Source organism: Salvelinus namaycush, chromosome 1, assembly GCF_016432855.1.
Source record: "Salvelinus namaycush isolate Seneca chromosome 1, SaNama_1.0, whole genome shotgun sequence".
NCBI classification, from domain to species: Eukaryota; Metazoa; Chordata; class Actinopteri; order Salmoniformes; family Salmonidae; genus Salvelinus; species Salvelinus namaycush.
In genome coordinates this window covers 20,616,740-20,644,736 of record NC_052307.1, presented here as the reverse complement: position 1 = coordinate 20,644,736, position 27,997 = coordinate 20,616,740, and the positions used below count along the sequence as shown (strand labels likewise).

General features: G+C 45.1%; 1 protein-coding gene across 1 annotated transcript in view; it reads left to right on the top strand.

The window, feature by feature from the left end:
* Positions 1-672: 672 nt before the first annotated feature.
* LOC120062259 (citron Rho-interacting kinase-like) overlaps positions 673-27,997 on the top strand; it is a 38,143-nt gene continuing 10,818 nt past the window's right edge. The window contains exons 1-17 of the mRNA XM_039012127.1: positions 673-708; positions 1,153-1,248; positions 1,479-1,595; positions 1,883-1,992; positions 2,103-2,277; positions 3,054-3,251; positions 3,375-3,428; positions 7,962-8,159; positions 9,381-9,574; positions 9,654-9,789; positions 9,871-9,975; positions 10,151-10,291; positions 18,562-18,672; positions 18,840-19,059; positions 19,228-19,398; positions 27,215-27,388; positions 27,535-27,715. Of these exons, the coding sequence (XP_038868055.1) occupies positions 679-708; positions 1,153-1,248; positions 1,479-1,595; positions 1,883-1,992; positions 2,103-2,277; positions 3,054-3,251; positions 3,375-3,428; positions 7,962-8,159; positions 9,381-9,574; positions 9,654-9,789; positions 9,871-9,975; positions 10,151-10,291; positions 18,562-18,672; positions 18,840-19,059; positions 19,228-19,398; positions 27,215-27,388; positions 27,535-27,715 (2,411 nt within the window). The 5' untranslated portion in view covers positions 673-678. The remainder of the gene's footprint in view (positions 709-1,152; positions 1,249-1,478; positions 1,596-1,882; positions 1,993-2,102; positions 2,278-3,053; positions 3,252-3,374; positions 3,429-7,961; positions 8,160-9,380; positions 9,575-9,653; positions 9,790-9,870; positions 9,976-10,150; positions 10,292-18,561; positions 18,673-18,839; positions 19,060-19,227; positions 19,399-27,214; positions 27,389-27,534; positions 27,716-27,997) is intronic.

Sequence of the window (27,997 nt, the reverse complement as noted above, 5' to 3'; positions counted from 1 at the left end):
TGCATGTCTGGCAGACATATCAGTGTGGATGACGGATCACCACCTCAAGCTGAACCTCGGCAAGACGGAGCTGCTCTTCCTCCCGGGGAAGGACTGCCCGTTCCATGATCTCGCCATCACGGTTGACAACTCCATTGTGTCCTCCTCCCAGAGCGCTAAGAACCTTGGCGTGATCCTGGACAACACCCTGTCGTTCTCAACTAACATCAAGGCGGTGGCCCGTTCCTGTAGGTTCATGCTCTACAACATTCGCAGAGTACGACCCTGCCTCACACAGGAAGCGGCGCAGGTCCTAATCCAGGCACTTGTCATCTCCCGTCTGGATTACTGCAACTCGCTGTTGGCTGGGCTCCCTGCCTGTGCCATTAAACCCCTACAACTCATCCAGAACGCCGCAGCCCGTCTGGTGTTCAACCTTCCCAAGTTCTCTCACGTCACCCCGCTCCTCCGCTCTCTCCACTGGCTTCCAGTTGAAGCTCGCATCCGCTACAAGACCATGGTGCTTGCCTACGGAGCTGTGAGGGGAACGGCACCTCCGTACCTTCAGGCTCTGATCAGGCCCTACACCCAAACAAGGGCACTGCGTTCATCCACCTCTGGCCTGCTCGCCTCCCTACCTCTGAGGAAGTACAGTTCCCGCTCAGCCCAGTCAAAACTGTTCGCTGCTCTGGCACCCCAATGGTGGAACAAACTCCCTCACGACGCCAGGTCAGCGGAGTCAATCACCACCTTCTGGAGACACCTGAAACCCCACCTCTTTAAGGAATACCTAGGATAGGATAAAGTAATCCTTCTAACCCCCCCCCCCCCCTTAAAAGATTTAGATGCACTATTGTAAAGTGGTTGTTCCACTGGATATCATAAGGTGAATGCACCAATTTGTAAGTCGCTCTGGATAAGAGCGTCTGCTAAATGACTTAAATGTAAATGTAAATTAGGATTCAGCCCTCACTCCCTGGGGGCCATTCATAGCGTGGTTTCTCTCTGTCTCAGACCCAAAAGTGACAGATTGTGAACACAGATCATTTTTTATTTTGCCTGAGATTTTTTTGTGTACATTTTATCCTTGCTCTACTGCATAATATCATGGCGTTGTGTTCTAACTTGAAAAGGCTGAATAAACAATGTACTCTAACGTGTTTGTTTGCATAGGACCTGGAGGAGAGTCTGCGTGAGAGCCAGTCCACAGCCCAACGCGTGGAGACCCACCTGGAGCAGAAGGAGAAGCTTTATGAAGAGAAGATAAAGGTAGAGCTTCAGAGCCTCAACGTCTCTCTCCTGTTTAGCACACCCATTCAGGAGAGTATCATATTAAGGACTACTGGTGTATTCACACTGTTAGGGGACGTTGTCGGCTTTAACTAGGGCCCAGAGTTTTTCCTGGGCAGGTCCCTTGGTCACGAAAACTCTAACTGGGCCTTGATCCTGAGCTGTAGCCTGGTTGATATTGTGTTGTATCTCTCTCTTATATTAACCAGGTTCTGGAGAACCAGATGAAGGCAGGCATGGCAGATAAGGAGATGCTGGAATCCAGTCAGAGCAAGTATGAGGAGGAGGTCCAGGAGAAGTGCAGCATCATCAGTGAGCAGAAGGCGGTAAGAGCTGGCCAGCCTAGTTAGGATGTGGCCAGGCCTATTTTCACATTACACTGAATTGGTTTATTTTTCATATTAATCACACTGACTTGGTTAATTTCAAACTTGCAAGAACCTGTTGCAAGGCAACTGTCATATATTGGACATGTACTGTACATGTATTGTTTTGACAATAGTAGTGAGCATGTTTATAAATGAGGTAACATTATGAATGTACTGCAAATTGTCAGACATGTTGAGGCTGCATGTAAATGTGTGTTGAAACTTGACTCTTCTGTCCATCCCAGACCATAAATGCCATGGACTCAAAGATGGCCAGCCTGGAGCAGAGGATTGCTGAGCTATCTGAGGCCAACAAACTGGCAGCCAACAGCAGCATCTACACCCAGAAGAACATGTGAGTGTTGTGGACTAGTTAGTTAGTTAGTTGGTTAATTAGTTAGGAGGATTCGCCACACAGTGATACTGACTGTGCTGCGTGTTTGTTTATCTGTCTGGGCCTGACAGAAAAGCCCAGGAGGAGATGATCTCGGAGCTGAGACAGCAGAAGTTCTACCTGGAGTCCCAGGCTGGGAAGCTAGAGGCCCAGAACGCCAAGCTGGAAGAGCACCTGGAGAAGATGAGTCAGCAGGAGCAGAGCAACAAGAGTCGAGTGCTGGAGCTGGAGAACAGGCTGAGAGAGGTGAGAAGAGAAGGAGGAGGAGAGGGGGAGGTGAGGAGGGCAGAGAAGGAAGGAGAGGACATTACGGTTAGGGTCACCGGAAGGAGGAGGGTGGAGTGCAGGTAAGAAGAGGATGAGGAAAATAGGGAAGGAACCAGGAGAGCTGTCGGGGGGTTGGCAGAGAGAGATGCCAGATAGAGGGGTCATGTAGCGTGAAATGTCGGTAGTTGTTTTGCCAGATCAGCATCTCTCTGATTATCTCCCGGGTGGCGCAGTGGTCTAGGGCACTGCATCGCAGTGCTAGCTGCGCCACCAGAGTCTCTGGGTTCGCGCCCAGGCTGGGCTGGGTTTGCGCCCAGGCTCTGTCGCAGCCGGCCGCAACCGGGAGGTCCGTGGGGCGACGCACAATTGGCATAGCGTCGTCCGGGTTAGGGAGGGTTTGGCCGGTAGGGATATCCTTGTCTCAGTATGTAAAATGTAATAAAATGTATGCACTCTACTGTAAGTCGCTCTGGATAAGAGCGTCTGCTAAATGACTAAAATGTAAAATGTAAATGTAATTATCTCATCCCTCTGGGTGACTCACCTCTCTGACTCTCTCCTTCCTCTGGATGACTCTACTCTCTGACTCTAGAATTCCTCTGGATGACTCATCTCTCTGACTCTTTCCTTCACTGCTTGACTCGTCTCTCTGACTCTCTCATTCCTCTGGGTGACTCATCTCTCTGACTCTCTCCTTCCTCTCCCTGACCCCTTTTTGTCTCTCCCTTCTCTCTGTGTGTCCGTCATGTCGTTAGATGGGCCTTGAGCATGAGGAGCAGAAGCTGGAGATCAAGCGTCAGGTGACGGAGCTGACTCTGTCGTTGCAGGAGAGGGTTTCTCAGATCAGTGGGCTACAAGCAGCACGCCAATCCCTGGAGAGTCAGCTGCAGCAGGCCAAGTCAGAGCTCGAGGACACCACCGCTGAGGCTGAGGAGGAAATCTGTGTTCTTAGAGTGAGTGCAAGAGGGACATACATACTGTAACAGTTTATTGTTATTCCTCCTGTTATTACTATGCTATGATGAAGTACTGTAGTACAGCCACCAAACCTGTCCCTCTCTCTATCTGTCTGGTAGGCCCACCGAGACGAGATCCAGCGCAAGTATGATGCCCTCAGAGACAGCTGTGCGGTATGCCACCTCTCTCTCTCTGTTTTCAATTAGTCTTGTATTAAGGTTGATGTTATGAAAAATGTATACCCATATCTTTTTCATATCTCTTTGTCGGTGAACATGTGAAGACTAACCCTGAGAAGATGAGGTTATTGTGTTGTGGTAGGGGATTTAAAAACATTTAAAGTCACATTGTTTGAATCACTGCTGGGACTCATTGTGGGTAATACATAATGGTCTCTCTTTATCCCTTTGCCCTACTTTTGAGATCCTCCCACTCGCAAACTGTTGGGAAAGAGCATTCTCCCTAGATTCAGCTAGCCGGTATTCAGGCAATCACACCCAAGTTCAGAAACAAATTGTGCCTAGCTTCTTGCCTGGCTCCCCATGTTTATTTTTGTGTATGGCACCATTTTTTCTATTTACATTATTAATAACACAGTACTTCTGGCAGCCGTCCACCATTCAAAAACAACAGAAATGAAACATGGGTAAGGTTGCATTGACATGGGGTAGTAGTGTATCAACAACATATAATGTTATGTAACAAGACTGGAGGTAAAGGTCTGGGTCCTTTGGCTGTTGTTGGTAATTAGCTAGGTTTTGTTTACTCATTTGTAGAGGGTACTGAATTCTAACCAAACTCACTGTAATTAAAATTACTGTAATGAATCAAACATTCTGAGGTTAGCACCAGTGTTTATCTACCCTGGGTGCTGCTAGTGGACTGTACTGTACTGTGTTTCTGTGTATATGAAGGAGACTACAGCACCACAAACTTGTCTTGCTCTAGGGTGTGGTGGTGTGTGTGGTGTGTGTGGTGTGTGTGGCGTGTCTACACAGTAGGATGGGGCGAGAACATTGCTGATAGACAGATCCCAGCGCATCAGTCCCGCTGTTGACCTCCCATTCCCTCTTCTGTCAGCCCCCAGCCCTAGAGGGAATGGTTGGGATGACTGGCTCAGTAGAAACAGGAGAGAGAGATGATTTACATACAGAAAAGCTTTGTTCACTTCTCTCCACTGCCCTGTAGTCCTGCATGGTACACAGCAGCCAGCCTCCCCAGACAGAGGAATAACATCTAACTCTCTAACTGAGCTTCAGCAGCCTCTAACCCTCATTTGCATACAGTCTGTACTATTATCCTGGCTGATTAAGAGGACCGAATGGTGCTGATGAATTGATTATTCAGCTCCCTGCTCAGCCTTGACAAAGACATGAAGGCTGTCTGAGAGAAAAAAGTTTGCTTGGATATTTATCTGTAATTGCAAAATGGGTGCCTTAGTATGCTGAAATGCAGCATTCACGAAGGAAACTCACATTGATTGTCTCAAGTGTATGGCTATCCAGCAAGGTGCTGGTGAGGACTTTTCACTCTTGTCCGTCAACGGCCATTTAAATTATGAGTCATATGCCCCTCTCCCATTGATTGATCATTTCATTTCACTACATACAGATGGAGGATCTTAATTTCAGCCAGTTTGCTACAGCAGGAAAATAATCCTGCAGCAACAGGAAATGTGGATTATAATTAATGGACATTTTTGTATGGGTTGATGCATTTTTCATAAGGGAAAATCAAGTCTGAAATTTCAAAATGGAAATTAGAAACTTCAGAAGCCTTTTTAAACCTCAAATACACTAGAAGTTTGACATTTTACTGCATTACAGAAAAGTTCTCCTGCAACAGGGTGATTCCCTACAGACTCAAGTCTTCCTGTGTATGACGCTATAAGCTTGACGCTATGACCCTATAACCTGTATTTGGGGAGTTTTTCCCATTCTTCTCTGCAGATCTTCTCAAGCTCTGTCAGGTTCGATGGGGAGCGTCGCTGCATAGCTATTTTCAGGTCTCTTCAGAGATGTTCGATCGGGTTCAAGTCCGGGCTCTGGCTGGGCCACTCAAAGACAGAGACTTGTCCCAAAGCCACTCCTGCGTTGTCTTGGCTGTGTGCTTAGCTTCGTTGTCCTGTTGGAAGGTGAACCTTCGCCCCCAGTCTGAGGTCCTGAGAGCTCTTGAGCAGGTTTTCATCAAGGATCTCTCTGTGCTCCGTTCATCTGACTAGTCTCCCAGTACCTACTGCTGAGAAACATCCCCTGTAGAAAACTATCTTCAAAGTAATGACTCGGGATGTCGGTTTTGAGATGAAAGCTTATTTTCATTAATAATGGTTCACGTTACATTTTACTACTTTAGATTCCACAAAACAATAAAAGAAAGTTGCTAGCGAAAGCCAGGATAATCACTTGTCACTTGTACGTTCTGGCACGTTCTCTGGCACGTTCTCGTTTATCTTACTTCCTGTCGCAAGGCATTCTGGTACTTGCAGTCAATAGCGTAATCCAATACTAACCAATACAACAGAATACAATTACTCTTGTACATATGTAAATAACTGTAAAGAAATATACACTACCATTCAAAAGTTTGGGGTCACTTAAAAATGTCCTTGTTTTTGAAAGAAAAGCACATTTTTGTCCATTTTTAAAATAACATCAAATTGATCAGAAATACAGTGTAGACATTGTTAATGTTGTAAATGACTATTGTAGCTGGAAACGGCTGATTTTTAATGGAATATCTACATAGGCGTACAGAAGCCCATTATCAGCAACCATCAGTAACCAAACTTTCTTCTGAAACTCATCAGTCTATTCTTGTTCTGAGAAATGAAGGCTATTCCATGTGAGAAATTGCCAAGAAACTGAAGATCTCGTACAACGCTGTGTACTACTCCCTTCACAGAACAGCGCAAACTGGCTCTAAACAGAATAGAAAGAGGAGTGGGAGGCCCCGGTGCACAACTGAGCAAGAGGACAAGTACATTAGAGTGTCTAGTTTGAGAAACAGATGTCTCACAAGTCTTCAACTGGCAGCTTCATTAAATAGTACCCGCAAAACACCAGTCTCAATGTCAACATTGAAGAGGCGCCTCTGGGATGCAGGCCTAGGCAGAGTTGCAAAGAAAAAGCTATATCTCAGACTGGCCAATAAAAATAAAAGATTAAGATGGGCAAAAGAACACAGACACAGGGCCTCCCGGGTGGCGCAGTGGTCTAAGGCACTGCATCGCAGTGCTAACTGCGCCACCAGAGTCTCTGGGTTCGCGCCCAGGCTCTGTCGCAGCCGGCCGCGACCGGGAGGCCCGTGGGGCGACGCACAATTGGCATAGCGTCGTCCGGGTTAGGGAGGGTTTGGCCGGTAGGGATATCCTTGTCTCATCGCGCTCCAGCGACTCCTGTGGCGGGCCGGGCGCAGTGCGCGCTAACCAAGGGGGCCAGGTACACGGTGTTTCCTCCGACACATTGGTGCGGCTGGCTTCCGGGTTGGAGGCGCGCTGTGTTAAGAAGCAGTGCGGCTTGGTTGGGTTGTGCTTCGGAGGACGCATGGCTTTCGACCTTCGTCTCTCCCGAGCCCGTACGGGAGTTGTAGCGATGAGACAAGATAGTAATTACTAGCGATTGGATACCACGAAAATTGGGGAGAAAATGGGATAAAAATTTTAAGAAAAAAAAAAGAACACAGACACTGGACAGAGGAACTCTGCCTAGAAGGCCAGCATCTCCTCTTCACTGTTGACGTTGAGACTGGTGTTTTGCGGGTACTATTTAATGAAGCTGCCAGTTGAGGACTTGTGAGCGGTCTGGCATTCAGGCCAAAGAGTTCAAGCTTGGTTTAATCAGACCAGAGAAATTTGGCAAACTTTTGGCAAACTCCAAGCGGGCTTTCATATGCCTTTTACTGAGGAGTGGTTTCTGTCTGGCCACTCTACGATAAAGGCCTGATTGGTTGAGTGCTGCAGAGATGGTTGTCCTTCTGGAACATTCTCCCATCTCCACAGAGGAACTCTGGGGCTCTGTCAGAATGACCATTAGTTTGGTCACCCCCCTGACCAAGACCCTTCTTCCCCGATTGCTCAGATTGGCCAGGCAGCCAACTCTAGGAAGTGTCTTGGTGGTTCCAAACTATGCGACTCCCAGTCACGGCCCGTAATGACACAGCCTGGGTTCGAACCCCAGGCTGTAGTGACTCCGCAACACTGCAATGCAGTGTCTTAGAACGCTGCAACACTCGGGAGGCCCACATTTCTTCCATGTAAGAATGATGGAGGCCACTGTGTTCTTGGGGACATTCAATGCTGCAGGCATTTTTTGGTAACCTTCCCCAGATCTGTGCCTCGACACAATCTTGTCTCGGAGCTCTACTATTCCTTCGACCTCATGCCTTGGTTTCTGCTCTGACATGCACTGTCAACTGTTGGACTTTATATAGACAGGTGTGTGCCTTTCCAAATCATGTCCAATCAATTGAATTGACCACAGGTGGACTCCAAGTTGTAGAAACATCTCAAGGATGATCATTGGAAAGCTCAATTTCGAGACTAATAGCAAAGGGTCTGAAAATGTTAGAAAAAGGGAAGGGGTCTGAATACTTTCCGAATACACTGTACATCAATACATCTTGCAGTAGTATACATTCAAATTATATAATATTGTGTAGAAGCTGGTAATGAGCCTAGTATAATATGTCTCCCACCCTCCTTCCCTCAGGTGATCACAGACCTGGAGGAGCAGCTGACCCAGCTGACCCAGGAGAACTCTGAGCTGAACCGTCAGAACTTCTACCTGTCCAAGCAGCTGGACGAGGCCACGGACGAGACAGAGGACCGCCTGCATCTGGGTCAGGATGTGGACCGCCTCCGCCACGAGGTGGCTGACCGCGAGATGCACCTCAACAACCAAAAACAGGTGTGACTAGGGTTGCAAAATTCTGCAAACTTTCAATACACTTCTTGGTTTTCCCAAAATCCCGGTTCGGAGGATCCCGGAATCAGGAGGGAATAAGCAGGAGATCTGGTATCCTCCAACCAGGATTTCTGGAAAACCAGGGAATTTATTGAAAGTTCACAGAATTTTGTAACCCTAGGTGTGACACATACACTCACACTCACTCATGACCATAGGTACATAGTACCGTATAGAACAAACACACTCTAACATGTTAACAGAATGGGCATAATAGAGAGCTCTCTCTCTCTCTCTCTCTCTCTCTATTTTTCTCTTTCTTTCACAGACATTTCATTTCACATACCCCCAAACACACAAACTGACACACACATCTCTCCATACTCCTCAACAATCAATTATAGGTTACACAGACTTGCACACACACACACTATACCAGCTAATGTGATTGAGTGGAGAGAGTATAAATCAGGCAGAAGATACTTGACTGTTCTTTTGTTATGTATCTCCAGCTCAGTTAGCGGATTGAGGAGAGGAGAGGGGAGGGAGGGAGGAAGGAGAGGGCGGTAGGGAGGAAGGAAGGCTGGAAGGAAGGGAGGAGAGGAGAGGGGAGGGGAGGGTGGGCGGAGGGAGGGAGGAGGCTGTGTGATGCTGTGCTCTGCCCCTGTGGGATGGTGTGTGTGTAGGCGTTCAGTAGCTAGAGCTCTTAGTCTCTCTGTCCTAGCTAGTGGTTGTGTAACCAGGGATGGAAGTCATAGAGGGATCCGACCATGAGTGGGAGGGATGTGTCATCCGCATCGTTCCCAGGTCGTGTCAGCCCTGGATGTGTGGACTTCAGAGGACCATGGTGCTGCTGCTGCTATATTTTTATCCCAGTGTTTGTCTCAAGCAAAGGAAATAGGAAACATACAGACGTAGCTCAGTATGTGCCCTATCTCTCAAAGTTACTTGTATCTATTTTTAACTGTGGAGCACAACCCATTGAATGTCAATGTTCCTGATGATCAGAATCTGACATTACTGACTTTGGTTTGGGATACTATGTCCATTACTCAGAGGGCTGACTTCAGAACAGTCATCATTAAGACCACAAAACTCTATAAGTTTATCTCTTACAATCTCTCTAAGATATTCATGTTGTCTGTTAGAACAGAACTGAACAGTTGAATAACATGACTTCTATTCTCATGTAACCCGTCCTATGTTTTCCATGTTCTGTGTTAGAACATTGAGACGCTGAAGACCACGTGCACCATGCTGGAGGAGCAGGTCCTGGAGCTGGAGACCCTGAATGATGAGTTGCTGGAGAAGGAGAGGCAATGGGATGCCTGGAGGGGAGCCCTGGAGGAAGAGAAGAACCAGGCTGAGAGGAGGACCAGGGAGATCCAGAGACTGCTGGACAACGAGAAGCAGAACAGGTAACACACACACACACACACAACATACACAAATACACAAACACACACTCATATGGTCCCCTCTCTTATTCCTCTTCAGGCTACGTGCTGACCTGCGCAACTCGGAGGCTCGTCAGTCTATTGAGCAGGCAGTGAAGGAGCACAAGGCTGAGATTCTGGCCCTGCAGGAGGCCCTCAAGGACCAGAAACTCAAAGCAGAGAGCCTCTCTGACACAGTGAGCCTTATGTGTCTGTCTGTCTCTCTGTCTATCTCTCTGTCTTAAGCAGACCCATACATCCTGTCTCTGTCCCTCTAGCTGAATGACCTGGAGAAGAAGCATGCCATGCTGGAGATGAATTCAAGGAGTCTGCAGCAGAAGCTGGAGACTGAGAGGGAGCAGAAGCAGAGGCTGCTGGATGACGTAGGCTACGTTATTCTTATTCTGCCCGTGATATATTTGAGTTATTTATATCATATAATGTCACATACCTGAGCTTAATAAAAACTCCTCTATTATAACCGAGTATGTTTGTTTGTCTTGTGAGAAGTGAAATATCACAGAATGTCTGTTGATACTGTTTGTGTCCCTCCCTCAGCAAGGAAACCTGCAGCAGCAGTTAGATGTTCAGAAGAGCCACATCTTCCGACTAACCCAGGGCCTGCAGGACGCTCTGGACCAGACTGACCTGCTGAAGTCTGAGAGGACTGACCTGGAGTACCAGCTGGAGAACATCCAGGTACTGTACACACACACACACACGCATGAGCAAACACACACATACAGTCCATTCGGAAAGTATTCAGACCCCTTGACTTTTTCCACATTTTGCTATGTTACAGCTTTATTCTAAAATTGATTCAATTGTTTGTTTTCCTCATCCATCTACACACAATACCCCATAATGACAAAGCAAAAACATTTACATTTACATAAGTATTCATACTCTTTACTCAGTACTTTGTTGAAGCACCTCTGGCAGCGATTACAGCCTCGAGTCTTCTTGGGTATGACGCTACAAGCTTGGCACACCTGTATTTGGGGATTTTCTCCTATTCTTCTCCGCAGATCCTCTCAAGCTCTGTCAGGTTGGATGGAGAGCGTCGCTGCATAGCTATTTTCTGGTCTTTCCAGAGATGTTCGATCGGGTTCAAGTCCGGGCTCTGGCTGGGCCACTCAAGGACATTCAGATACTTGTTTTCCGAAGCCGCTACTGCGTTATTTTGGCTGTGTGCTTAGGATTGTTTTCCTGTTGGAAGGTGAACCTTTGCCCCAGTCTAAGATCCTGAGATTTTTTTATTTAATCAATTTTAGAATAAGGCTGTAACGTAACAAAATGTGGAAAAAAGGAAGGGGTCTGAATACTTTCCAAATGCACTGTAGACAAATTTGTAAGGGTGTTTTTTACATTGGTTAAAAGTAGAGACTGAGCTAGAAAACGGTACACTGCATTTGAGAAACATTGAGAAAGTAATCCTGCTTTGAAAGTTGATAAACTTGTTACCCCACTTTTGAGAAAATGGCCCGTGAATTTCTGGTACACCTACTGGAGAGCTCTTCTTTATCTACACCCAGTCAGCATCGTTCACACCCTCTTAAGCCTTAGCCTCACCCATCTCTTTGACGATTCACAGTGTAGTAAACAACCAAAGATTTCAAGACTAAAAGTGGTGAAAGTAGTAGCAAAAAGTAGTAGTAAAAATTAACTGTAGTCCTTGGCCTATATCCTAAACTGACTTTGGTGAAGGTCTTATTGTTCTTCACATTACCGTCTCTGGTAAACACACACTATATCAAATAAAATCTATGTTTATTTGTCACATGCACAGGATACAGAAGGTGTAAACGGTACAGTGAAATGGTTACTTGCATAGTGGAGTGTGTTGTTTAGACATGTAGCTAGCTAGCTAGCTAAACGATTAACCATAATCCCAACTCTAATTCCGTGTTCAAAACAACTGGGAACTCTGAAGAAACAAACTCCGACTGGGAAAAATCGATTTGAACAGTCATCCAACTCAGAAATTCAACTCTGGAACTCGGGCCTCTTTCTAGAACTCCTAAACAGATCATACACGTAATGTTAGCTAGTGAGCAAGCCAGATAACTTTAACTAGCTAACAGTACACTTGAACTTGCAATGAAAACGAATTTCTGGCAAAATTAGAAACTTATAATATCTGAAAATGTAGCTAGACTCTTACCCGTATACATGGATGAATGCTTCTCTCTCTGTCATGGATTCCATGGTTGCCCTTAGTTTGAAGATGTAATCCGGAGACAGGTGTTTTATACAACAGCCTTCTTACTGTGTTCTCTTTTTGGACTCTCTCCGCATTTGGCAATCATCTCTCTGCTTCCACATGGCATTCCACTGATTTCAAAACTCTGTCAACTTCTTCCGTGACAACGACACCAATAGAGCTATTAACTTCAGGGCAGCAATGTTGAGAGCAGTAGCAAAACTTTTTCAGTTTTCATGGTATCTTTAAAAAAAAGCCACGGTAGACATGATTTTCCGCACATACTTTGCAGCTCATGTTATAGACAGAAGCATGTCAGACCAATCTGAACTCATCTCTCGGCATGTCCAGCCCATCCATTAGCTCAGCCAATCAAATCAAATCAAATGTATTGGTCACGGGGCCTCCCGGATGGCGCAGTGGTCTAGGGCACTGCATCGCAGCGCTAGCTGCGCCACCAGAGTCTCTGGGTTCGCGCCCAGGCTCTGTCGCAACCGGCCGCGACCGGGAGGTCCGTGGGGCGACGCACAATTGGCCTAGCGTCGTCCGGGTTAGGGAGGGTTTGGCCGGTAGGGATATCCTTGTCTCATCGCGCTCCAGCGACTCCTGTGGCGGGCCGGGCGCAGTGCGCGCTAACCGAGGGGGCCAGGTGCACAGTGTTTCCTCCGACACATTGGTGCGGCTGGCTTCCGGGTTGGAGGCGCGCTGTGTTAAGAAGCAGTGCGGCTTGGTTGGGTTGTGCTTCGGAGGACGCATGGCTTTCGACCTTCGTCTCTCCCGAGCCCGTACGGGAGTTGTAGCGATGAGACAAGATAGTAATTACTAGTGATTGGATACCACGAAAATTGGGGAGAAAAGGGGGTAAAATTTAAATGTATAAAATAAAAAATAAAAAATAAAAAATATAAAAAATGTATTGGTCACATACACATGGTTAGCAGATGTTATTGCGAGTGTTGCGAAATGCTTGCGCTTCTAGTTCCGACAGTGCAGCAATATCTAACATGTAATCTAACAATTCCACAACTACCTAATACACACAAATCTAAGTAAAGGAATGGAATAAGAGTAAGAATATATACGTATAAATATATGGATGAGCAATGACAGAGCGGCATAGGCAAGATGCAATAGATGGTATAAAATCGAGTATAAACATATGAGATGAATAATGTAAGATATGTAAACATTATTAAAGTGGAATTATTGAATTGACTAGTGATCCATTTATTAAAGTGGCCAATGATTTCAAGTTTGTATGTAGGCAGCAGCCTCTCTGTGCTAGTGATGGCTGTTTAACAGTCTGATGGCCTTGAGATAGAAGCTATTTTTCAGTCTGTCGGGGTCAGCTTTGATGCACCTGTACTGACCCCACCCTCTGGATGGTAGCGGGGTGAACAGGCAGTGGCTCGGGTGGTTGTTGTCCTTGATGATCTTTTTGGCCTTCCTGTGACATCGGGTGCTGTAGGTGTCCTGGAGGGCAGGTAGTTTGTCCCCCGGTGATGCGTTGTGCAGACTGCACCACCCTCTGGAGAGCCTTGCGGTTGTGGGTGATGCAGTTGCCGTACCAGGTGGTGATTGAGCCCGACAGGATGCTCTCAATTGTGCATCTGTAAAAGTTTGTGAGGGTTTTGGCTGACAAGACAAATTTCTTCAGCCTCCGGAGGTTGAAGAGGCGCTGTTGCGCCTTCTTCACCACACTGTCTGTGTGGGTGGACCATTTCAGTTTGTCTGTGATGTGTACGCCGAGGAACTTAAAACTTTCCACCTTCTCCACTGCTGTCCCAACGATGTGGATAGGGGGGTGCTCCCTCTGCTGTTTCCTGAAGTCCACGATCATCTCCATTATTTTGTTGACGTTGAGTGAGAGGTTGTTTTCCTGACACCACACTCCGAGTACCCTCACCTCCTCCCTGTAGGCTGTCTCGTCGTTGTTGGTAATCAAGCCTACTACTGTTGTGTCATCTGCAAACTTGATGATTGAGTTGGAGGCATGCATGGCCACGCAGTCATGGGTGAACAGGGAGTACAGGAGGGGGCTGAGCATGCACCCTTGTGGGGCCCCAGTGTTGAGGATCAGTGAAGTGGAGATGTTGTTTCCTACTTTCACCACCTGGGGACGCCCATCAGGAAGTCCAGGACCCAGTTGCACAGGGCAGGGTTGAGACCCAGGGCCTCAAGCTTAATGATGAGCTTGGAGGGTACTATGGTGTTGAATGCTGAGCTGTAGTCAAGGAACAGCATTCTTACATAGGTATTCCTCTTGTCCAGATGGGATAGGGCAGTGTGCAGTGTGATGGCGATTGCATCGTCTGTGGACCTATTGGGGCGGTAAGCAAATTGAAGTGGGTCTAGGGTGACAGGTAAGGGGGAGGTGATATGATCCTTGGCTAGTCTCTCAAAGCACTTTATGATGACAGAAGTGAGTGCTACGGGGCGATAGTCATTTAGTTCAGTTACCTTTGCCTTCTTGGGTACAGGAACAATGGTGGCCATCTTGAAGCATGTGGGGACAGCAGACTGGGATAGTGAGAGATTGAATATGTCTGTAAACACACCAGCCAGCTGGTCTGCGCATGCTCTGAGGACCCAGCTAGGGATGCCGTCTGGGCCGGCAGCCTTGCGAGGGTTAACACGTTTAAATGTCTTGCTCACGTCAGCCACGGAGAAGGAGAGCCCACAGTCCTTGGTAGCAGGCCACGTCGGTGGCACTGTGTTATCCTCAAAGCGGGCAAAGAAGGTGTTTCGTTTGTCTGGAAGATTCCTGTATTTTTCCATGGGTAAACCAACTACGCTCGTTATTTAACTATTTTCTTCGTATTTACAGTTTGTTATTATACCTGCTTGAAAATCTATTGCAATACTTGAAAATGGCTGTCTTGTAATGATCAACAACCAACTTGACAGAGCTTGAAGAATTTTTAAAAGAATAATGTGCAAATATTGTACACTCCAGGTGTGCAAAACTCTTAGAGACTTACCCAGAAAGACTTTCTGCTGTAATCACTGCCAAAGGTGATTCCAACATGTATTGACTCAGGGGTGTGAATACTTACAGTGCCAGCCAAAAGTTTGGACACACCTACTCATTCCAGGGTTTTTCTTTATTTTTTACATTGTAGAATAATAGTGAAGACATCAAAACTATGAAATAACATACAGTGGGGAGAACAAGTATTTGATACACTGCCGATTTTGCAGGTTTTCCTACTTACAAAGCATGTAGGGGTCTGTAATTTTTTTTATCATAGGTACACTTCAACTGTGAGAGACAGAATCTAAAACAAAAATCCAGAAAATCACATTGTATGATTTTTAAGTCATTCATTTGCATTTTATTGCATGACATAAGTATTTGATACATCAGAAAAGCAGAACTTAATATTTGGTACAGAAACCTTTGTTCGCAATTACAGAGATCATACATTTCCTGTAGTTCTTGACCAGGTTTTGCACACACTGCAGCAGGGATTTTGGCCCACTCCTCCATACAGTCCTTCTCCAGATCCTTCAGGTTTCGGGGCTGTTGCTGGGCAATACGGACTTTCAGCTCCCTCCAAAGATTGTCTATTGGGTTCAGGTCTGGAGACTGGCTAGGCCACTCCAGGACCTTGAGATGCTTCTTACGGAGCCACTCCTTAGTTGCCCTGGCTGTGTGTTTCGGGTCGTTGTCATGCTGGAAGACCCAGCCATGACCCATCTTCAATGCTCTTACTGAGGGAAGGAGGTTGTTGGCCAAGATCTCGCGATACATGGCCCCATCCATCCTCCCCTCAATACGGTGCAGTCGTCCTGTCCCCTTTGCAGAAAAGCATCCCCAAAGAATGATGTTTCCACCTCCATGCTTCACAGTTGGGATGGTGTTCTTGGGGTTGTACTCATCCTTCTTCCTCCAAACACGGTGAGTGGAGTTTAGACCAAAAAGCTCTATTTTAGTCTCATCAGACCACATGACCTTCTCCCATTCCTCCTCTGGATCATCCAGATGGTCATTGGCAAACTTCAGACGGGCCTGGACATGCGCTGGCTTGAGCAGGGGGACCTTGCGTGCGCTGCAGGATTTTAATCCATGATGGCGTAGTGTGTTACTAATGGTTTTCTTTGAGACTGTGGTCCCAGCTCTCTTCAGGTCATTGACCAGGTCCTGCCGTGTAGTTCTGGGCTGATCCCTCACCTTCCTCATGATCATTGATGCCCCACGAGGTGAGATCTTGCATGGAGCCCCAGACCGAGGGTGATTGACCGTCATCTTGAACTTCTTCCATTTTCTAATAATTGCACCAACAGTTGTTGCCTTCTCACCAAGCTGCTTGCCTATTGTCCTGTAGCCCATCCCAGCCTTGTGCAAGTCTACAATTTTATCCATGATGTCCTTACACAGCTCTCTGGTCTTGGCCATTGTGGAGAGGTTGAAGTCTGTTTGATTGAGTGTGTGGACAGGTGTCTTTTATACAGGTAACGAGTTCAAACAGGTGCAGTTAATACAGGTAATGAGTGGAGAACAGGAGGGCTTCTTAAAGAAAAACTAACAGGTCTGTGAGAGCTGGAATTCTTACTGGTTGGTAGGTGATCAAATACTTATGTCATGCAATAAAATGCAAATTAATGACTTAACCTGCAAACTTGTTCTCCCCACTGTATATGGAATCATGTAGTAACCAAAATAGTGTTAAACAAATCAAAATGTATTTTATATTTGAGATTCTTCAAAGTAGCCACCCTTTGCCTTGATGACAGCTTTGCACACTCTTGGCATTCTCTCAACCAGCTTCATGAGGAATGCTTTTCCAACAGTCTTGAAGTAGTTCCCACATATGCTGAGCACTTGTTGGCTGCTTTTCCTTCACTCTGCAGTCCAACTCATCCCAAACCATCTCAATTGGGTTGAGGTCGGGTGATTGTGGCCAGAATAACACAGTTTTTTTTACTGCAGTAATTTTGCTGTGTAACTGCATTTAGATGCAATATAACTGCAGTTAAACTGCACTTTTACTGCAGTTTCAAAACCACAATCTTTTTTTTGTAAGGGCAGGGCTCCAGACTGCAACCATTAAGTGGCATTTTATGACCCTTTGACTTGGCTGTGCAAGTTCAATTTGTAATTGGTCGCGTGCGAGTTTCAAACTCACAAGTTTCAAAACTTCATATTTTTTAGGTTGGCTAAAATTATTTGGTCAAACAGTAAAGTGCATTATCTTAATGATTCCTGTAACAAAAGTGTCTGTCCAGACCCTGGGCCTGTTTTGCTGGGTCCTGTTCTGCTGGGGCCTGCTGCTGTGATGAGCGAGCCACTTGATGTGCGCTCCGAACGAGAGGAAAAAGGCTTCTAGTTGTATAAGATTAAAAAGTCAAATTGTGGGAAATACATAGCGATGAAAACAACTACTGTTGTTCTCAGCTTTCTGTGGGTATAATTTGTATTTGTAATCTCTTAATATTGAACTCAATAGCAACTACTGTATTTTACAACCCATATATTTGATATGGCTTTAAATTACGAAGTGCGCGAAATGCGCATTAGCCATTGTCATGAAATTTGAGCTGACAATAGAGTATTGTTGTTTGTTATATTTTACTGTTAAAATAGGGCTCCAGAATTCACCACATGAGGAAGTGAAAACTCTAAACACATCAGCTAGATCTCTAATTAAGCAATAAGGCACTCGAGGGGTTGTGTTATATGGCCAAAATAACATGGCTAAGGGCTGTATCCAGGCACCCCCCCATGCCTTAATGCTTAATTAGAGAGCTAGCTAATGTGTTTAGAGTTCACTTCCTCATGTGGTGAATAAGCCCCAAAATAAATTTGCATATGATATTAGTGCACACAAAGATGTATGAAAATTCATATTTACTGAACAAAACAATTCAGAAAATTCTGAAGCCCTATTTTAACATTAAAATATAACAAACAACAATACCCTATTGTCATCTCACAATTCATGACAATCATTGGATTAGGTTGCACATCAAAATATCTTGAATCATGCATTCCTGCTTGGACATGTTAGATGAAACAACTTATTTATTGAATAGCCTACCATCTCATTAGTCGATTACACAGTCTAAAGCACTGTGAATTACTTTATAAGATGAATGATAACAAAAATTTGGTGCTACAAAATCATGGGCTGGTGCCACTGAAAAAGTTGGTGGCACTGTGGAAAAAATTTGTCTGGAGCCCTTGTCAAGGGATGTGATGTATTATCTGCTGCAGAGTAATGTGTTCTACCGACAATTTGGCTGTTGGGAAGAGAATCGTTGTGTAAGAATTTCCACAACAGATGTTAAGCCGAAAAATATGTTGGTAGGACAAGGCTATGTATGTTTGTGCACATGGAAGTCCGTGATTTATGTTTACTATAGGTTAATGAGGCAATACAAATGTGATGTGACTAAAATATGACTAAAAAGAAAGGGCATTCAGTTTACTTAAATGGCCCACTATTTTTGTCATTTTGAATAACTAGACTAAATCATTATATTATGAAAACAATGTGACTTAATGATATTTTAGTCAAAATGACTAAGACTAGACTAAATCTAAAAAGAGTACCAGAATTAACACTGATGCACACACACACACACAAACGCACACGCACACGCACACGCACACGCACACGCACACGCACACGCACACGCACACGCACACACACACACACACACACACACACACACACACACACACACACACACACACACAGAGACAGAGGTACATGAGTAGAAATTCAATGCCTTAGTAATGTTCACTTAGCTCCACCTGCAGGCTGTGTACTCCCATGAGAAAGTGAAGTTGGAGGGGACAATCACCCAGCAATCCAAACTCATAGACTTCCTCCAGGCCAGGGTGGACCAGGGGGGCTCCAAGAAGAAAAAGGTGAGACTGGACAGCTCACAATACAGGTACAGAGACACAGAGTGCATTAATACATACATTACCATTTCTAGAGCACCTTTTCATGGACCTTTTAATTTTACTCCAAATATTTTCTCAGAATGTTTTTCAGTGACAGTTGTGTGTGTGTTTGTGTGTGTTTGTCCCAGGGTCTATTTGGGCGGCGCAGAGAGGACCTGCTGGCTGCCATGGCAGCCCAGGGCCAGTCCCAGGTGCCCCAGCAGGTGTCCCCTGCACCCTCCATGAAGCCCGTGCCCCTGCAGTACAGTGACATGAAAGTGTCCCTGGACAAGGAGCGCACCCGCTGCTCTGAACTGGAGGATGCACTGCAGAAGATGAGACTGGAGCTGCGCTCCCTACGAGAGGAGGGTGAGGACACTGTCATCTCAAATAAACAGGACATAATCCCACTGAAGACCACTGCTGTGGTCCAGCACATGCTATCTCACAACAAGTAGCACATCAAACTCACACCAGGTCTAATGACTTTCCCTTTATGATTTCTCTCTCTCTCTCTCTCTCTATACACACATCCAGCGGTCCAGTACAAACCTGTGGACCATGGTGGTACCCCTGACACCCCTGCCACAACGCGGCAGCAGATGATGATGTCTGCCATGGTGAAGTCTCCTGAGCACCAGCAGGGCCCGAGCAACCTGCTGGCTACCTCGAACTCTAGCCGCAGGAAGGAGGCTGCCACCCCTGAGGGTGAGTCCTTCTGGAGAAGTAGTGGACATGGGAGTGTATATGGGTCTTTCTATAAACTAGGGTACCAGTGAGGATTACCTACACTGGACAACTTGTTACAGCTGTTGATACGTTTGGTAAGAAGAATGCCTCTCTCCCCAACGGTGTGATTACTACCTCTGAGGGTTTAGAGCTTGAGGTAGTCACCACATACAAGTACTTGGGAGTATGGCTAGACTGCACACTGTCCTTCTCTCAGCACATATCAAAGCTGCAGGCTAAAGTTAAATCTAGACTTGGTTTCCTCTATCGTAATCTTTCACCCCAGCTGTCAAACTAACCCTGATTCAGATGACCATCCTATCCTGCTAGATTACGGAGACATCATTTATAGATCAGCAGGTAAGCAGCTAGATGTTCTTTACCATTCGGTCATCAGATTTGCCACCAATGCTCCTTATAGGACACATCACTGCACTCTATACTCTTCTGTAAACTGGTCATCTCTGTATACCCATCGCAAAAACCCACTGGTTGATGCTTATTTATAAAACCCTCTTAGGTCTCACTCCTCCCTATCTGAGATATCTACTGCAGCCCTCATCCTCCACATACAACACCCGTTCTGCCAGTCACATTCTGTTAAAGGTCCCCAAAGCACACACATCCCTGGGTCGCTCGTCTTTTCAGTTCGCTGCAGCTAGCGACTGGAACGAGCTGCAACAAACATTCAAACTGGACAGTTGTATCTCAATTTCTTCATTCGAAGACTCAATCATGGACACTCTTACTGACAGTTGTGGCTGCTTTGCGTGATGTATTGTTGTCTCTACCTTCTTGCCCTTTGTGCTGTTGTCTGTTTCCAATACTGTTTGTACCATGTTTTGCGCTGCTACCATGTTGTGCTGCTGCCATGTTGTGTTGCTACCATATTGTTGTCATGTTGTGTTGCTACCATGGTGTGTTGTCATGTGTTGCTGCCATGCTGTTGTCTTAGGTCTCTCTTTATGTAGTGTTGTGTTGTCTCTCTTGTCGTGATGTGTGTTTTGTCCTATATTTTTGTTTCATTTATTTTTATTTTTAATCCCAGCCCCCATCCCCGCAGGAGGCCTTTTGCCTTTTGGTAGACCGTCATTGTAAATAAGAATTTGTTCTTAACTGACTTGCCTAGTTAAATAAAGGTTAAGGTTAATTGATAATAATCTGCCATTTTTCTTCATGTCATTACATTAAGATATAAGGGGGATCATAGCTATATTCAATACAATTCACAAGTTGATTGAAATGTTTAACCCTTTATCATGGTCGGTGTCTTGATGAATTCCAAAATCGTGTGTCATAAAACATTACTTTTCTGTACATTTATGGCAGCGTTAGTTGTCGTTATATCATATATTAAGCATTAATCAGTTAAATTAGACATTGAACTTGAATCCTGTAAGAATCCTGGATCTGGCTGTCTGACAGGTTTTTATATAGACATCTCAGAAATGCAGCGTAATTATATAACAGTTTGTGTATCCTTATGTTACAGGGTGAAAACAGTTTTCATGGGCACAAAAAATCCTAAATAATTAATGCAATTGCAAAATTCGAATGCTTCTAACTGAAAGAGTCACCTTACCATGATACTTAAAACCTAAATCGATACTGTCATTAATGTGGTTCTTCAATAACTATGCATAATACTTGTTGGATGTGCGATTGGTGTCCGGCTGATTAGATACACTGTGATATTTTCACACATCATCTGATCCAGGAAGGAATTTTCCAAATGGCAGTCAAGTGACGGACAGCTGTTGTGATTTCACATGCAATGCAACAACCAGAGCTGGTTCTGACCTCCCTGGGGCCCTAGGAAAATTCTGCTAAGGGGCCCTCCTACCTGACCCGTGAGCCATGTAAACCATTTGCCATTGCCACACAGTTACACCTGACACCCCAGTGCTCCCACTACAATCCTCCCTCCTTTAAAACAGTTCGCTCCATCTGTCGGTCTAAGAATAAGTAGACATATACAGAACAGAATGAGGTATAAACAAACAATATTTATTGAATACAATATTTTCTATAGAATCTTAAGATAAGTGAATATTAACATTAACATAAGAAATTGTAGAAAATATTGAGCTTTGGCTCTGCTGCCTGGCAATTAGTCCAGTCCTCACAATATTATACAATTAGCTTTGGCTATACAATGTAAACATAAGCCTATAGGCTATGGCTGTAGCTATATGTCTCAAAATAGTCAAATAAAACCTATACAGCTGTGTGATTAACTTTGGTTCCCTCTACAGCATGGGCATTTTCAGCATCAGCATGGACACCAGTCTGTCTGGACTGTCTGGAAGAAATGGAGAATGTATGTCACATAGTTAGTTAAGCAGGCATTTACACACATGCACTTCTGCCATACAATCTTAAATGTTACTAAGTGTGTAAACATTTGAATGTTTGAATTAAAATCTTACTATCAAAATATTCCCCTTCTGCACTTTGAGGCAAAATCATCAAGGAAGTCATCATAGGACATGCGTTTCCCCAGGTCATGATTTATGCTCATGATGGCCAGACCATTCAAACGTTCCTGTGACATGGAAGACCTCAGGTAGCTTTTGATGAGCTTTCATTTTAAAAAGCTCCTCTCTGATGATTCTACTGTTACTGGTAGGGTGACTGCAATTCTTAGGGCTGTCCAAAAGGATAGGATAGAGTTCTTCCAGGTTTTTATAACAGAGAAAGGAAAGCAGCTCAAAGGCAGTCATCTTATCTGATGGCAGATCAGGTCAATTCTGAATCTCGTGTGTCAGATCCATTCCACTGATGTCACAGTCATCTCTGAAGGTTAGAGTTTTCAACTTCCATGCAGCGAGCCTTTAAAGATTCACTGGACATCTGAGAGGCAGTGCTGAAGTTCAGCAGCACTCCATATTTGGTTTTCAACTTGTTGAGTGTTTCAAATCTCTCATCCATGGATGTCAACAGCGGAGTTGACCACAATGTTGAAGTAGTTGACTTCAAGGTTCTTCAGTGCATCAGTCACTGGTTCAACAGGAGCCTCATAGCTGAAATGCCTCTTGCTGTTTCTCAGTCTCTTCTCTTTCAGAACAGCCTCCACATTCATTTCTTCACAAATAGGACCCAACTTCCTCTACAAGTGCTTGTGCCTCCACTTTGGCCACAGGATCGTTGATTGTATTTTTAAAATATTTTTTTCACCTTTATTTAACCAGGTAGGCTAGTTGAGAAGAAGTTCTCATTTACAACTGCGACCTGGCCAAGATAAAACAAAGCAGTGTGACACAGACAACAACACAGAGTTACACATGGAATAAACAATAAACAAGCCAATAACACAATAAACAAGTCAATGACACAGTAGAAAAAAAAGAAAGTCTATATACAGTGTGTGCAAAAGGCATGAGGAGGTAGGCAATAAATAGGCCATAGGAGCGAATAATTACAATTTAGCAGATTAACACTGGAGTGATAAATGAGCAGATGATGATGTGCAAGTAGAGATACTGGTGTGCAAAAGAGCAGAAAAGTAAATAAAAACAGTATGGGGATGAGGTAGGTAGATTGGGTGTGCTATTTACAGATGGACTATGTACAGCTGCAGCGATCGGTTAGCTGCTCAGATAGCTGATGTTTAAAGTTGGTGAGGGAAATAAAAGTCTCCAACTTCAGCGATTTTTGCAATTTGTTCCAGTCACTGGCAGCAGAGAACTGGAAGGAAAGGCGGCCAAATGGGGTGTTGGCTTTGGGGATGATCAGTGAGATATACCTGCTGGAACGTGTGCTACGGGTGGGTGTTGTTATCGTGACCAGTGAACTGAGATAAGGCGGAGCTTTACCTAGCTTAGACTTATAGATGACCTGGAGCCAGTGGGTCTGGCGACGAATATGTAGCAGGGCCAGCCGACTAAAACATACAGGTCGCAGTGGTGGGTGGTATAAGGTGATTTGGTAACAAAACAGATGGCACTGTGATAGACTGCATCCAGTTTGCTGAGTAGAGTATTGGAAGCTATTTTGTAGATGACATCGCCGAAGTCGAGGATCGGTAGGATAGTCAGTTTTACTAGGGTAAGTTTGGCGGCGTGAATGAAGGAGGCTTTGTTGCGAAATAGAAAGCCGATTCTAGATTTGATTTTGGATTGGAGATATTTAATATGAGTTTGGAAGGAGAGTTTACAGTCTAACCAGACAACTAGGTATTTATAGTTGTCCACATATTCTAGGTCGGAACCGTCCAGGGTGGTGAAGCTAGTCGGGCGGGCGCGGGCAGCGAACGGTTGAAAAGCATGCATTTGGTTTTACTAGCGTTTAAGAGCAGTTGGAGGCCACGGAAGTAGTGTTGTATGGCATTGAAGCTCGTTTGGAGGTTAGTTAGCACAGAGTCCAAGGAAGGGCCAGAAGTATACAGAATGGTGTCGTCTGCGTAGAGGTGGATCAGGGAATCGCCCGCAGCAAGAGCGACATCATTGATATATACAGAGAAAAGAGTCGGCCCGAGAATTGAACCCTGTGGTACCCCCATAGAGACTGCCAGAGGTCCGGACAACATGCCCTCCAATTTGACACACTGAACTCTGTCTGCAAAGTAGTTGGTGAACCAGGCGAGGCAGTCATTAGAAAAACCAAGGCTATTGAGTCTGCCGATAAGAATACGGTGATTGACAGAGTCGAAAGCCTTGGCCAGGTCGATGAAGACGGCTGCATATGTACTGTCTTTTATTGATGGTGGTTATGATATCGTTCAGTACCGTGGCTGAGATGCACCCGTGACCGGCTCGGAAACCGGATTGCACAGCGGAGAAGGTACGGTGGGATTCGGAATGGTCAGTGATCTGTTTATTAACTTGGCTTTCGAAGACTTTAGATAGGCAGGGCAGGATGGATATAGGTCTGTAACAGTTTGGGTCTAGGGTGTCACCCCCTTTGAAGAGGGGGATGGCCGCGGCAGCTTTCCAATCTTTAGGGATCTCGGACGATACGAAAGAGAGGTTGAAGAGGCGGGCAATAGGGGTTGCAACAATGGCGGCGGATAGTTTTAGAAAGAGAGGGTCCAGATTGTCTAGCCCAGCTGATTTGTACGAGTCCAGGTTTTGCAGCTCTTTCAGAACATCTGCTATCTGGATTTGGGTGAAGGAGAAGCTGGGGAGGCTTGGGCGAGTAGCTGCGGGGGGGGGGGGGGCTGTTGGCTGGGGTTGGAGTAGCCAGGAGGAAAGCATGGCCAGCCGTTGAGAAATGCTTAATGAAATTTTCGATTATCATGGATTTATCGGTGGTGACCGTGTTACCTAGCCTCAGTGCAGTGGGCAGCTGGGAGGAGGTGCTCTTGTTCTCTATGGACTTTGCAGTGTCCCAAACCTTTTTGGAGTTAGAGCTACAGAATGCAAATTTCTGCTTGAAAAAGCTAGCCTTTGCTTTCCTGGCTGACTGCGTGTATTGGTTCCTGACTTCCCTGAACAGTTGCATATCGCGGGGACTATTCGATGCTATTACAGTCCGCCATAGGTTGTTTTTGTGCTGGTCAAGGGCAGTCAGGTCTGGAGTGAACCAAGGGCTATATCTGTTCTCAGTTCTGCATTTTTTGAACGGGGCATGCTAGAAGGCCAGCATCCCAGAGGCGCCTCTTCACTGTTGATGTTGAGACTGGTGTTTTGCGGGTACTATTTAATGAAGCTGCCAGTTGAGGACTGGTGAGGCGTCTGTTTCTCAAACTAGACACTCTAATGTACTTGTCCTCTTGCTCAGTTGTGCACCGGGGCCTCCCACTCCTCTTTCTATTCTGTTTAGAGCCAGTTTGTGCTGTTCTGTGAAGGGAGTAGTACACAGCTTTGTATGAGATCTTCAGTTTCATGGCAATTTCTCGCATGGAATAGCCTTAATTTCTCAGAACAAGAATAGACTGATGAGTTTCAGAAGAAATCTCTTTGTTTCTGGCCATTTTGAGCCTGTAATCAAACCCACAAATGCTGATGCTCCAAATACTCAACTAGTCTAAAGAAGGCCAGTTTTATTGCTTCTTTAATCAGTACAACAGTTGCAATTTTAACATGATACACTTGGATTAGATAACATAATGTGCCATTGAACATAGGAGTGATGGTTGCTGATAATGGGCCTCTGTACGCCTATGTAGATATTCTATAAAAAATCTGCCGTTTCAAGCTACAATAGTCATTTACAACATTAACAATGTCTACACTGTATTTCTGATCAATTTGATGTTATTTTAATGGACAAAAAATTTGCTTTTCTTTCAAAAACAAGAAAATGTTTAAGTGACCCCAAACTTTTGAACGGTAGTGTACTGTAAACGTATCCTTTTTATTTTAGTTGCAAACCATTTAGAAATGTGTATCCCAATGTCACACATTGGCCCCGTTATTTACAGAAAGACCTTATGCACAGCTAACACACACACCACCAGATGAGACCTCTGTGTGGGCTTCAGCAATGTGTCCATATTTCCATATAATGCAGTATATAATAAAGCTACTTGGAACTGTAATAGTACCCAGGCAAGCTTTCCTGATGGCCGCCACCATCCTGCAAATATTCATCTTCCTCCTAATGCCTTAGACCTTTGTCCTTTTTTCTCACACTCAACAGAGAGAAGGAGGGTCACTTTTGAAAGTAAGTTCTCCTAACTCATGGAGCCCTCGGTTTGCTGTCCCATCCCTTTAACCCTCTTCCACACTCCGAATGGGCCAGATTTTAAAAGCTCTGCACTAGGATCAAATGGCAGATCTTTAGGGCGGCAGGTAGCCTAGCAGTTAGAACGTTGGGCCAGTAACTGAAAAGTTGCTGGTGCAGATTCGATGTGCCCTTGAGCAAGGCACAACCCTAATGGCTCCTGTAAATTTCTCTGGATAAGAGTGTCTGCTAAATGTTTTTTATTTATTTTTTAATGTAGAGTATGGTATGCTAAGTTTGGGTTTTTAATGTTTGTATTGGAGCTTCCACTTTCCAGTAATGCCCCTTTACTGAATTACTCAAGCTCTGAAGTTGGTGTTCACTTCAATGAATGAGTATATTCATCAAAAGTAACTTTACATGTCTATGCATACATAAATCATAAAGAAATGTTTCTTGGGAGCTTATAGTAAAAGTATTGTCTACCACCATGTTGGAATATTGTATCAATGCTCATTCCTGGCTGCTGTCAGGTAAATCATTGTAGAAATTAAATTCAAATCAGCAGATTGGATGATTAGACATTACCAGCTAACATCAAATCACCCTATCATGTTAAGGAGCCATTATTTGTTTGTGACATACAGTTTGTGTGTCTGTATTCTACTTGGATAGATGAGAATGAAAACATTTACATACATAGTTCACTGTTGTTGAGCTAAACTTTCCTCCCTCTAAGTGCTCAGCTTTGGAAATCTGAAGCAATTTCCTTTACATCTGTTGACCTACACTCCAATCCATTGACCCTCACACAGCTATCTGCCCTGCATCTTGAACCACTGCAACTCAACCCAGACCTGCACACCATACATACACAGAGGTGTTTTCTTTTCAGCTTTTCAGCCTGTACCGCACTGTTGGAACATATGAATCCAATTCCCTCAATACGAAGATTCCTGGATGCATGTGTTAAGTTCCAGTCATGAACTGATCACTGGTGGATGATGCTATTAATATGATTTACCTTTTTACTTCAGCTCCTTGTGAACGTTGTGTTGGTGATGCTTCCTGTTTGTTGCCTCACTTGCACAGCTGACATGGCATGGTGCACAGATTTTTTTTTTTCATACAATCATTGTGGTTGCTATGGATACTTTCCCTACTCACTGTCTTCTCTGGCTGTGTTCAGAGTATGGCCATCGCATGAAGGACAGTCAGAGAGACAGGGAGAGGGGGAGGCAGAGGGAGAGCATTCACCACAACACCCCTCACTGCTTCACCGTGGGACTCAACATGAGGGCTGCCAAGTGTACTGTGTGCCTGGATACTGTGCACTTCGGTCGTCAGGCAGCCACCTGTATCGGTATGCTACATTCCAACTTTCCACTCCCTGTCACGTTGACAAGGCATGGCACATTTCTGTTGAGCAAGGCTTTTTCAGAAGGGTAGCCTGTACAGTATTGTGTTTCTGGCAGTCCTTGTCTTTAAGTGTTTTCTTCTCTCCTTCAGAATGTCACGCTTTGTGCCATCCAAAATGCTCCCGCTGTCTTCCTGCCACGTGCGGCATGCCTGGGGACTGTGCCTTGCATATGGCTGAGGGGCTGTGCCGGGACAAAGGCAGTTCCCCTGGCCTGCAGCTCAAAGAGGCCAGTGGACATGTTCGCCTGGAGGGGTGGATGAAGCAGCCCAGGTGGGTCTGGTAACTCTGGTGTGTGGACTTCATACTTTCTATTACTGTGAAACAGATTTGACTAATAGCACTATAATATAGATCAACACTGCCTGTCTGCTTGCCCTTGATCAATGTAGACTGATTGCTGATCCCTCATACTGTATTTGATATCATCTGAGATGGCTCTCTAGTGCCAAAGTATAATTGTAGACTAAAGCATTACGCTCATCTGTCCCAGGTATTGATTGTCTGACTCTGTGGTAGTCTATGCTGCTGGCCCAGTGACAAACATGTTTGTGT